The sequence below is a fragment of the Lagopus leucura genome, unplaced genomic scaffold (assembly GCF_019238085.1).
Source record: "Lagopus leucura isolate 7727_CA_CO unplaced genomic scaffold, USGS_WTPT01 Super-Scaffold_100004, whole genome shotgun sequence".
Lineage (NCBI taxonomy): Eukaryota > Metazoa > Chordata > Aves > Galliformes > Phasianidae > Lagopus > Lagopus leucura.
In genome coordinates, this window is record NW_024962264.1 from 59,971,141 (window position 1) to 59,983,533 (window position 12,393).

At 36.5% G+C, this 12,393-nt stretch overlaps 1 protein-coding gene across 9 annotated transcripts in view; it reads right to left on the minus strand.

Annotated features, from left to right (window-relative positions):
- ABLIM2 (actin binding LIM protein family member 2) overlaps positions 1 to 12,393 on the minus strand; it is a 139,376-nt gene that overhangs the window by 42,894 nt on the left and 84,089 nt on the right. For 8 of the 9 annotated variants that reach the window (XM_042871470.1, XM_042871468.1, XM_042871469.1 and 5 more), the window contains exons 8-10: positions 11,317 to 11,375; positions 7,540 to 7,617; positions 3,540 to 3,686 (exon numbers count right to left, since the gene is read on the minus strand). In XM_042871470.1, coding sequence (XP_042727404.1) covers positions 3,540 to 3,686; positions 7,540 to 7,617; positions 11,317 to 11,375 — 284 coding nt within the window. The remainder of the gene's footprint in view (positions 1 to 3,539; positions 3,687 to 7,539; positions 7,618 to 11,316; positions 11,376 to 12,393) is intronic. The other variant, XM_042871466.1, reaches the window with a different exon arrangement.

A 12,393-nucleotide genomic window follows, 5' to 3' on the forward strand; every position in this document is an offset into this window, starting at 1 on the left:
ATTTCAGACCTTACCTTTTATGTGCTTTTGGTCTCTGTAAAGAATACTCAGCCAAGCTCATGAAATCCAATATTAAATAAAGCATGTATTTATTTGCAAATTTTCAAATAAACTACATTTGACTAGTTAAACTCTCTTTTTAACCACTGTTCATAGTGACAGCTTGTGATTGATAATCTTCAATAGGAACTCTTCACTACCACCAAAATTTTGCGATAAATAAAATTGGAGTTATGGAGATATGCACCAGTCCTGTGATGTTTAGTTGACCTGACACACAGGGAGTTACGTGAAATGCTTTCATAGCTTCTAAAAAGGTGATACATCCTGAAACAATTACTGGCATTCATCATTAACATACACCAAAATATTCCTTGAAGTTCAGGTATGTGCGTACAAATAGCATAAATACTTTAACTAGTTGTGGAATAATAACAAAAAATAAATAAAAAAGGAAGAGTAAGCATACCAAGCATTAATTCAAGTCAACTCATGCTGGCAGCTTTAAATGTAAAAATAAATCATGTTTCTTAATGTAATTTATTCAGTAGAGCTTGAAGAAGTGACCAAAACACAACCTTTATTTTGGAAAGATGAAACATGGGTGACAGTGGAGACAGATGCATAGAGATGACAATGCAGAAGCAGAGAACATATTCAACACAAGTAACACTGGCAAAAACAAATTCTAAAATCCCATGCACTGCAGATGACACACATTTCAGACGCTGCTGGTTATCAGTGTGACCAGGTTTATGCATCACAAAATGGGTCAGAACAGGCGAAGAAACGCATTGGGGATTACCTCAGTAGGTGTTGGAGAGAGCAACTGAGGTGACTGCAAACAGCAACACACAACAAATTAGTGATACAAATTCATGCATGATGTTACTTGTGAGAAGAACTACTCCTGAAATATCAATATCCATGTATAACACATGATATAGATAGGAAAAAACACCTGTCAAATAAGTTAGGGTAATTTTCTTTCCTTTTAAACAAGGTAAGAAAGAACAATACATAAATTCTTTTCATCATTACTACAAAATCCTGTGGCCTGTACCTGTACCACTGAGTGCTGATGGTAAAAATCTCACATTTAAATAAGGCACAAGCCCTACTTAAATCTACACTGAAGCACCTCCAAAATCTGGATTAGTATGTTGTTGCTCAGAGCTAATGGTTTCAAGGGAAACAAAAATACCTGTATATTTCATTTACAATTAAACATCTTGCAATTTGATAATTTTCCTTTCAAAATTAAACACTAAGCTTGATTACTTGAGCATAAATCTCCAAAACTACCATAGCTGCAGGTATAGCCAGGATAACGAAAGTTGAAAAACAGTAGATATATGTATTTTTTACCATGCCAATATCAAGGATGTAAAATATTTGGAGCATCAGGAAAGTGTGCACACTGGCACTGGATGCAAAGCAGGGCAGCCCCAAACATCCTTTACTAGATGATGCATTTAAAAGGAGGCGACTATTTTTTTTATTTTTTATTTTATTTTTTTAAGATATCTGAGGTCTTCATGACATAAATACCTCCATCAGACAAATATACATAAGCACACTTTGTCCCAGTGCTGCAAACACTGAGGGAAGAGCAAATACGTCATGAAATACAGTTTATGCTTTAAATCATGTCCATACTTTGATCATGAATAGTTAGTCCAGGTTAAGTCTCGTATCCTAATCATAACTGGTAAATAATAAGTGAACTTAAAGCAAGGTATGAGTCTATCTATATGCCAGCAACCAGTGCTGAAGAGAACATCCAGTCCTAAGCCTCATTTGGGTCTCGGTGGCAGCAAGCAGATGATTTGTGGGCAGTCTTTTGTGGGTGATCATTCCCAACTGAACCAAGCTATTTCTTTCCTGTCCTGAGAGGAAAAAAACAATTTTATAGCCTGTTAAGAAATTCATATTCTGAAGAGGGCAATGAGCTCAACTGTCCCAATGAACTCTTTGTGTAGCAGGCTAATTACTAACACTATAAGCAGGCAACATCAGCAATGCTCTCTTTCTGCATTTTTTTTTTTTAAGAAATATTGGTTGTTTTTTTAAGAACTGTAGCTGAAACTACCTTCTATCTCACTCCTAAAATTGTGATGCTGAGGTTCCCAAGCTTCCTAGCCACAGGATTCCAAGAAGAGGCTCTAATTGATGGTATGGGGTCAGATCACACCAGGGCTCCAGACTAAACCTCAGCCCCAACTCAGCCACATGGGCACTTATTCTGGAAAAGGAGAGGAATGGTAGCAAGAGGCCAAGGAGATGCTGGAGGCAGATGGGGGAAACCCTCTCCAGCAGGAGCACAGATTTTTGGTGGGTGAGATGGTTTTATAACAATTGCCTTACAGCATGCATAATGACTGAGCTTTGAAAGGAGCTGGGCAGAAGGTTGCTGTGCACAAGCACCTCTGTCAAGTCTAGATGCAACTCTGCCAAGGTCAGATGCAGACATAGAAAGGAAGTGTTTACATTACATAGATTCAGAGAGAGACAACAGCTTTCACTTTACTGAACTCAGTAACCATTTAATGCTATTTAAATCTGTTACTAGATATAGCCTTAATTCTTTTCATACTCATTATATTGGAGCTACTGTGGTTCAGCACTGTACAAGGAAGATTTGGAAGCAAGTCTGCAAGATCTGACATGCTGCACTTTACCTGAGAATAGTGTGGGAGACTTCAGTGGTAAACATAAAAGGCATCGGTGATAGCAAGACTGGAGCAACTACAAATATGTAGCATGGCTATTATTTCTAGTATTCATTTCTAGAAATCCATTTACATACACAGAAAAAAGCTTCCATACTAGATAGTATATATCCTACAAATATATGCAGTGTTTCTGAAAGGTCAAATTTGTAGAAAAGTATCTCAAATTATAGAAGAAATTAGAAATTAAAAAAAAAAAGTAGATATAATGAGAGAAGAAAGGCTAACTTGTATGACAGGAGTTATATACGAATGTTTCACACACACACACACAAAAACAACCAGAATTAGGATTAATAAGATTACCGTAAATTAGATTTCATTAACACAAATTGCTTAACATTAGCTCTGCATACGAATAGATCAAAATACATGCATAACATGAGGACATGTGTGTTGAACGTTGTTTTGTTACCAAAACAGCAACAGTACACTTAAAAAAAAAATAAAAATAAAAATCATGAGAGTTGTTTGGCTTTGCTGCTGATTCCTGCATTTTGATTAGCAATGGATCTTGTTTCCTACCATGTGATGTAGAACTACTCCCTTCAAAGAAAAGCATATTTTAATTACACATCATCTGTTTAAAAAATGATCACAGAATGTAATTCTTTAATTTCCATGAACTAAAAAGTGAGATGAAAATTTTCTGGAAGGCTAAAATACTTTGTAAATGAATGGATGACATGAGTCAATTAATTAAAACCATAAAACATTTTTAATTCTGCACATTTTAGTGTTCAACAATGTTTAATGGTGCACATTAAATCTCAAATTCATATTAAAAAAATACCCATGTTTCAGTACCTCCCCGTAACTATGCCTGTCATCTGAAGAGTAACTGATATATGGAGAATAGGAGATCATATCTGGGCGGTCAATGTTATAGATGGCTTTATTTTTAGGAAGAGCAGCCAAATCCCTGTAGTCAAGAATTTCATCTCCAAGCTTTGCCTATGAAAAGGAGGAAAGAAAGCAGTAAGAATAAGAATGAATATGATCAGGAGGCAATCAGAAAAGGACAGAAATATGTAGGTAGAAGAGTTGTCATCATAGTAATAAACTACTTTCCTACTTGGACAAATTCAGGTATATTTAGTACACAATGCTAACTTTTGCTGTTGCTTTCTTCTTAATATATCAGTGCTTTTTGTTTTTATTTGTCACTTACATTAATATTACTATTAGGAGGAGCATGGCATGGTCTCAGTTCCCTTGGTTATATTCTGATTGTTAGCTGCACAAAGAGACACGTAGGCTTTCTACAAGTCATTGGAGAAAACATTCTACAAGACACTGCAGATTTCCACAGGCAAAACCACCTTCATTTTAAAGTTATTTTGGTGTGCAGGGCTCCCCTATCATAAGCAGAAGTGAATAATCAAACGTGTATTTCCAACATATACTCTCCAGATGCTGACAAACATCAGTCACATCTTTAATTTCTTTCCAGTCAGTTACATCCCCCAACTTCACCTCCTTTCCTGACTATTTCTAAGCAGTCCTTAATTATGGGTCAAAAGCCAGCAGAGGGCTCTCTGCCAGACATTTTACTCCCCATTCTCTTTGTAGTTATCATTATTCCAAAAGTAAGATTATCAAATGCCGTATTTTCACAGATTATCTCTAGGATAACAGTTACTTGCATCAAAGCTGTATCCAGCATGCACTCAATTTGTAGATAGAACAACAAATCAGCCACATGGAGGGGAAAAATGGGAGTGCAATTCTCTAGCTCCTACCTCAGGCTTTGCAAATGATCAATTCTTTGTTTTTTTTAGCATTACAATATTGACTGAACGTCACAGTTCTCTGAGCATCTCAGTATGATCAGCTGTCAAACTGCAATCACGCTTTCCAAGTGCAAAAAATATGAAAGTGTCAAGGATTGGTGTGGAGTATATATTTTTTTTGTATGAGATAAGAAGTTGAATAGATTTTCTAGGGAAGTTTTCCATTAGGTTAATCACGCAGAAGAAAAGCAGCATGTCAACTTTCATTTCTCTCTTTTCCTGAAACAGTGCATGAATTTGTGCAAACACAAGCAACACAGAAAGGAGGAAGATTCTTCTTAACTAAGGAAGCCACTATAACCACCATATATTTTTAAAACTAGTGACAAAATTTGTTTTAATCAAATATCTTGAAGATGACACAGTGATCTCATTTTTCTTCCAGCTACTTCAGTCACTAAAGAGCAACAAAGCAGCCCCTTAATGAAAATAAGCCATTGGAAACCTTTTTTGCAGGGACATGTCATTCAAAGACCAGGAGTGTGTCTGTCTGGTCTGTCCCAGGAAAAGTTTGGGAAGTGTTGTAGCCTATAAAGAAAACCAAGGAGGCTGTGTAAGTTTATTTTTAGAAGGTATCCAAGGTTGTGGAGATTATTCCAGTGAATTCAGAGAAGTTCAGAATTGGAAACGTGAATTACAATAGTTTTATCCCGTCTCTCCACGTAGCAAAGTGCAATGTGAGATCCTGCCATAAGGCTTAGAATTATCAGGAATAAAACCTACTTGTAAAATTTCTTCCTCTTTAAACATCCTAATATAGCCAAATCTAAATGAAAAAACACCTTAGAGATAGTTGCTTTCTAAACACTCCAGCATGCATTTTTTATTTTACTTGTTTTACCTACTTTCAAAATCTTGGGCGGAATTTAAATACTCTAGAGAAGACTCAAATTACAGCTAAGAGGCTTTAATAATCTGATATTCTGGACTCTGTTAAAACCATGCTCTAAATTTAGAGTATCTTTTTCATTTGGAATATTTACTTTTACAATCTTATAATAGCAAATATGATTGTGTATAAAAATGTAACAATTTCTGTGCCTAATAGAAGCATGTACAGCACAGCTTTGTAACCGAAACTAAATCTTCCAGTTAGGTACATCACTGAAGGAACTTCCTAATTTTCCTTAGAATTTAGATGAGTATAAATAAGGGCTTTTATTTAGGCTCTATTTAATGACTCAAGCTAGACATTAACTGAAAAAAAAAATTAAGTGGTATGCAGTGAATCAGGGAATGTCTGCAGTAGAGGAAATTTCAGTCTGGATATAATCTAGCCATCACTATAGCTAATTAAAAGATTCCCATTAACTTCAAAGGGCATTAGCCAATGACCTCTCAGAACAAAAAGCCAACACAGATTGGTATCAACAGAAGAAAAAAAAAAAAAAGATACACAGCTCTAGTAGATGGCCTGCATGAGCCATACTCAGTTTAAAACAAAACCTACTTTCTAAATCGTTGCATAGCAGGACAGTATGCCATGACCCAAAAACATGTCACCCACAAAATGCTGCATTTAGAACCATCACACTTGATGCCTTTGAAAGAATTGTACCACAAATTCATGGTTTAACTGAGCTTTAACCGTTCTCTTTAAATGCTCTTTTATTGAACACAATATTTCTAAGAGCTCACCAGCTGTTGAGGTACAGCTGTCATTTGCTGTCATGACAGAAATCCATGTATGAAAGTTACTGTCTTGTGTGTGCTTTCCAACCTGCTCTGCCTGCCTTGATCTTTGTAAGCAATAGAAACTTTAGACAGTTCAGTCTTTTTCCTGAGTTATTTTCTAACAATTAAAACAAAAAAAACATTTTATAGATTATTTTCTATCTGAAGATAGTCTCAAATCTGACTGAACATATATCTGTGTACCCATTAGCACCAAAAAGGAGAAAGAAAAACGTGGCTGGAGAGGGGCAGGACCAAGTCTGAGAGGGGCCTTTCTTTCAGTGGCAGCATAAATTCATATTTGGTCAAAGCAATCATGAAAGTGCTCAAAGCAATTGTATACAAGTATATTTAAAGCTGTAATCACAAACACTAAGACAAACACTACCACCTATTACTAAAAGTACATAAACCTTAGAAGAATGCTATTGCTTCTAAAAACAGTGATGTGGCACATGTCCGAAGAGAGCCAGAAGAAAATGTTAAAAGAAAACATTTACATAACACTAGTCCCCAGCACAATGAACTGCTTTCACAGAAGTTGTGGCAATGACTTTTTGTTTTTTAAACTGGGAATAATCCCCAGCATGCATCTACACAGAGCTCAACTGGAAGGAAAAGTTAGAAGTACTGATGGCCATTTAGATAAGGTGCAATTCCTACACTTCCAGCAAAGTCTCACTCATATAAACGGTTATTTTATTCAAAATAATATCTATTGAAAGAATGAGGACAAGCTTGGCTCCAAGGCCAAGTTTTGCTCACCTCAGTGTAATAAATACAAACTCTTAATCTTAGTATAATAAAGCCAATTACATCTCCAGCAATTCCCTTAGGTACCATTCAGTGAGAATGACCTACCTTCCCCAGGGATACTGGGACAAAGAATAGTCCTGGGAATGCTACATGTTTCTATATACTAGTTATCAAACTGAAGTGGTCACGCATGTAATCTACTGTAGCAATTACTACAACTGGGATACATTCAGCATAAGCTTTTACTGTATTTGTTCAGTTTTTAAACCCCCTCTGAACTTTCCAGAGTTGGTATTTATTAGACCATTTGGTGTTTATACACACCAAAGATCTTCTCAGTTTAAGAAATGGAATTTGTTGAGGCCTGAGTCCTGCAATCACACACACGTGTTCACACACGCAATCAGATGCAGGCTCAGGGGCTTGACTTGGGCAAGTAGCATTCAAATTTAAACCTGTAATCTACCTGTGGGCTGTAGCATTTACTCAGAATATATTTTTAGAAAGTACTGTGGTAGTTTAGTTCCTGTGGTATGAACCATACTCTACTGGTAGTGTAAATGCTGTAAAGACAAAATACTCACATAGATCACACGGCTTGGGGAACCCGATGTACTTGAAGCAGGTACAGAAATTATACTCTCAGAGGAAGTCCTTGTTTCCTATGGCAGGAGAAGAGATATGAAACAGAAGAAAAAGAGAGAAAAGAGGGAGCCATTTCTTTGTGTGTAACCTTTACCAGTCAAAATAATGAGTTATAGTGAGCTCAAAATGGACAGGTATGTCCAAAACTTGAAAAAACATCTCTACTTACAGACAGTTTGAAAACACAAAATGATTTCATATACAACTTGCTCCTCCCCCTACCCTTCAGAAAGGGCTGGGCTTCCACAGAGACCTTAGGATGCTATTGGAGATAAAATTTAAGTTGCAGCAGCTTTTTGGATCATGAGATGATTTGTTTGTAACATTTTCACTCCACCATTGTAACCTCAAACTGATGTAGCTGCTTCTGGAACACATCACTGTACTGCATCACTCACAGCAGTCTGACATCCTGCAGAACATACTGAGTCAGACATCCAATAGCTTTGCTTTCCTTCCCCTAACAGTAAGAGATTAATTTTAAAGCAGGTAGTTTTGCTCTGTTTTCAATCATTACAGCATCCAGTGACAGCAAATATTGCTTTTAGTTGATTCTTTCGTGATGAAAAATATAATTACTTGTAAATAAAAAAAAGAGCTTTGAGGCACATCGGTATCAACAATGACTCAATAGACTTGATGCTCATAACTGACGTTCAAACAAATCTTAGTAAGAAGACCATGTTTTCATGCCCTCGTTTTATCTGTAGATGCTCATTCATCATAAAATACTTCTCACCTCTGAAGAAACCTATTCCTGATTGCAAAAAGTATGCATTTTGCCATTTGCTCACAATAATTTTTATTTAGTGCTCCACCAAATGCTTCTTACGTGAAAGTCATAACTGCTCAAACCCTTAAAAGGGATTTAGCATTATTAAGCTTCCAGGTCAAGGTAGCATCCTACTACTTCACCTTCTCTTGGAATATTCGCTAATTTTTAGAAGACGTGTGAAGGTGTCGTATCTCAGAAGTGTATGACAGGCATTAACATAGGATATATTATGAAGTTTGATGACATAGAACTTTAAAATAAGTATCTAGTACTAGAACTCCTTACCAAGCAGAGAGTGAATGGCTGCTTCATACAATCATAGCTACAGAGAAAGGTGAACTGTTCATTGTAAAGTTAAAATTGTTTAATTGCAATTGCTAAATGTTTTCACAGGAAACATGAATTTTTAAGTATGATATAGCAAGAAAGAATGACTAAAAGAAAAAAAATTCATGAATCATACAAAATAAGTAATTTTCATTGCTTCAGTGTACTGTATTAGCAGAATGAACAAACTCAGCAATCATAACTACCCTTCCACAGACCTTTAGCATAAATTAGTCTGAGACTATATGTGTGAAGATACTCAGCCATATTAAAAATATTTCTATTTTATTGAAATGTGTGACTGGGATTTTGGCATTTTCTTCCTCTTATTTTCAGAAGGTTCTGGACAAGCTCAGGAATTCCAGGAGCCAGAATCAGGCATAGATATCAGTACAATATAGCTATATAGTTATTACACCAAAGCAGAAAAGATAGGATGCCATTTTCTTTTCAAGAAAAACTATAATTCATTATAGCTTCTACTTTTGCAATCAAAGTGCAGAGTCTCATCTTTGAGAGGTATTCTTATTCTATTCAGCTACTCCCATAAAGTGTCCCATTTTTATTCCTGGTGATTTAAACCTGCTCATTCTACATCTCACACATTCTGTATTCTCTTCATGATCCATTACCCCTTTTACCACCATCAATCCATACCCACTGCACATAACATTCCATCTTTTGCCACAAAAACTTGCATCTCACTGGACTCTTTTGCTTCTGCTCACTTCTTTTCTCCATACTACTTATTTCTTCTCTTTCTACTCTGATTTCTTCTGTCGTTTCCAGCTTTGTCTCTTCTGCTTGCAATCTCATTCCCCTAATGTTTTTCTTCTCACTGTCACTCTCTTTCACAACTTCCTTCTCTCCTTCCACTCCATCTCCAAAGTTTAGGGGTGTGATGCCACTTACTCCTTCTCTCTTTGTCACCTATTTCAGTTGCATGCTGTGTGAATGTCTATGTAAAAACACACAGAGAATGCTTTTAAAAACAACACTCTGCAAAGATTGACCAGAAAACTGATCAACTGGTGCATCCCATTCCCAACTTCACCACTTAAGTATGCTGCAAATTCTATCACTACCCTCTTTGAAACAGCATCCTTTCTTGTTTTTTGTTTGTTTTGGTTTTTTTGACTGTTTCATTAATGAGTCTAAGTATCAGAAAAAGAAATAAGAGAAGGAAACACCAAAGTAAAGGAAAAAAGGGGGAAAAAATCGTGTTCAGAAAATTCTTTGAGCTTTTTTTTTTTTTTTTTTTTTTGTACTCAGGCTAAAGTCCCTCTGACTTTCAGGTACAGAGAACTTCCCCTGCTGAGGAAAGCGCATACTCCCAGTGCTCAGCAAAGATGTGTTACACATGAGAACTCAGGACAACAGAGTCCACTGTCTATCATTAAAGGAGGAAAAAAAACCCTACCACATTTCCCATAAAGTACATGGGGTTTTAGTCCTGCAATTTCAGGTACTCAGCCAGAATAAAATTCTCAGGGAGCCTGAAATACTGCATAGTAATATTAGACTAAATCAGCAGTACTTATTACAATGAAGTCCTTTTACAATAAAGTTTTTTTTTATTATTCTGAAATGCCACTTATTTGATATTCAAAGATTGTCAAGGAATACCCAAGCAATCATTTCCCAGCACATGGCTACAAAAACTACAGCCACGATCTTTCAGGGTAAAGCCCAAAACAATATTTTTTCAAAACTGTAATTTAGAGCAAGTGGCACTTGCTAACACACTAGATTTGTAAACCCTCTTTTTATAGCTGCTGCCTGCTGCTCTGACTTGTCCCATGTGACTTGTGTTCAAGACTCGAATCAAAGCAAAGCTTTTTTGAGCAGGATACCAAGGATACCACTTGGAGCATCAGAGAAAAGCAGAGCTGGAAAGCCCCGTAGTTGGCCCCTGCATTAAATGAGATAGCTGCATCTCAGTGCCACCACTTCAGAGAGATCATTTCCCCAGCTACAGATTAATTCTTCATTTCCTACAGGCAGCTTATTCATCTGCTAGCCCTGTAATTAACGTTAAAGTTGCCAGAACACTCCCCCTTTCCCCCTGAATAAAGACAGATGCACAAATCATCCAACTTAACGAGGTATCCAAAGCCAGAGATTAAATTAAGTTGGGGCTGGCTTGCCAATTTTTTACATGCAAATAATAAAAATGAAATACCAAAGAGAGGGTGGGTTTTTTATTTTTGTTTTTGGCATTCATTTTATTTTTTTCTTGTAAAAACAAATGAAGTGAAAGTCCTCTGATCTTCTAAGTGCAGAGCCACATAAAAAAAAGGTCATGCACTGATCATGTCATAATCAGAAATTAATTTTTTTTTTCTTTATTCATATTTCCACATTTTTCCTTGTTCACCTTATATGTACTACTCTTAGCTCATGGCTCTCCTTAAGCTGTAGCTTTAATCATAAGTAAAACCAGAATATAAAGTGCTTCTCTAATCTGCTACATTTTTGTCATTAAAGTTTTAAATTCCAGTATTGTAAAAGTTTGAAACCCTTCCTTTGCTCCTGCTGAAAAAAGTTAAAAAAGAAGAGATTGAAACTAATATGACAACAAAGTAGTACTGAGTAAAAAAATAAGGTAACTTACCTTGTTTTTTTCTTCAGTCTTGGCAGCCTGTCTACAAGCTGGATGCCAGATGGATGTACCTGGAGAGTAAGTTTAAAGTTGTGCTTAATTTGGTTCCCTAATAAGTGTTTTTTATAGGATACAACATGCTGACTGATTCCACTCCAGTCACAATTCTGTGCATACTTCCAAAGTTAAAACTGACAACTTCTCCATGCTGGTAAGCCTGGACATAAAAATTTCAAAAACTAAATGTACTTCAGAAAGATACATGTTTTTCAGTATGCAAAATAAAGATCAAAGCCTAAGAATCATTATATGTATTATTATAATCATTATATGTAGCTCTTCTGGCCCAATCTGCTGCTTGCAGAGGGCCACATTCCAGCTGCAGCTTAGAGCTGTGCTAAGTTGGGTTCTGAGTACCTCCAAGGATGGAGACCCACAGCACTTTTGTGCAAACAGTTCCACCTTTCATGGTAATTTTATATTTCCTTATATGAAGTTGGAACTTCCAGTTCTCTTGTTATGCGTATTCACACCCAGGAATAGCACTGTGGCATTTAAATAGCTGAAAATTCAGTCCTTTTTTTTCAAAATTCCACATTGTACTGACATGCAATACATGCTTGTGTCATATAAATTAAATACTAAAGAACTGCTTAATTCATGGGAATACCCATCCTAGACAAAAAAGAAAATACATGAACCAATTCTATACTTCGTGTATCTATTGATGAGAAGGGTATGAACTCCAGAGATATCTGTCTACATAAGTGTGAAAAAGAAACTGAGTAACTTAGGAGTTTTGAATCTGTCAGAAAGAAGTAAAAAAAAAAGTCAACAGCTGAACTATTCAATACGTTCAACACTAAAACGTGTCACATTGGAACAGGCTGCCCTAGGAGGCTGTGGATGCCCCATCCCTGGAGGCATTCAAGGCCAGGCTGGATGTGGCTCTGGGCAGCCTGGTCTGGTGGTTGGTGACCCTGCACATAGCAGGGGGACTGAAACACTGTGGTCCTTTTCAACCCAGGCCATTCTATGATTATGATCCTATGATACTCATTGTGTTCAGTGGAAGTGCAACATGCGTTC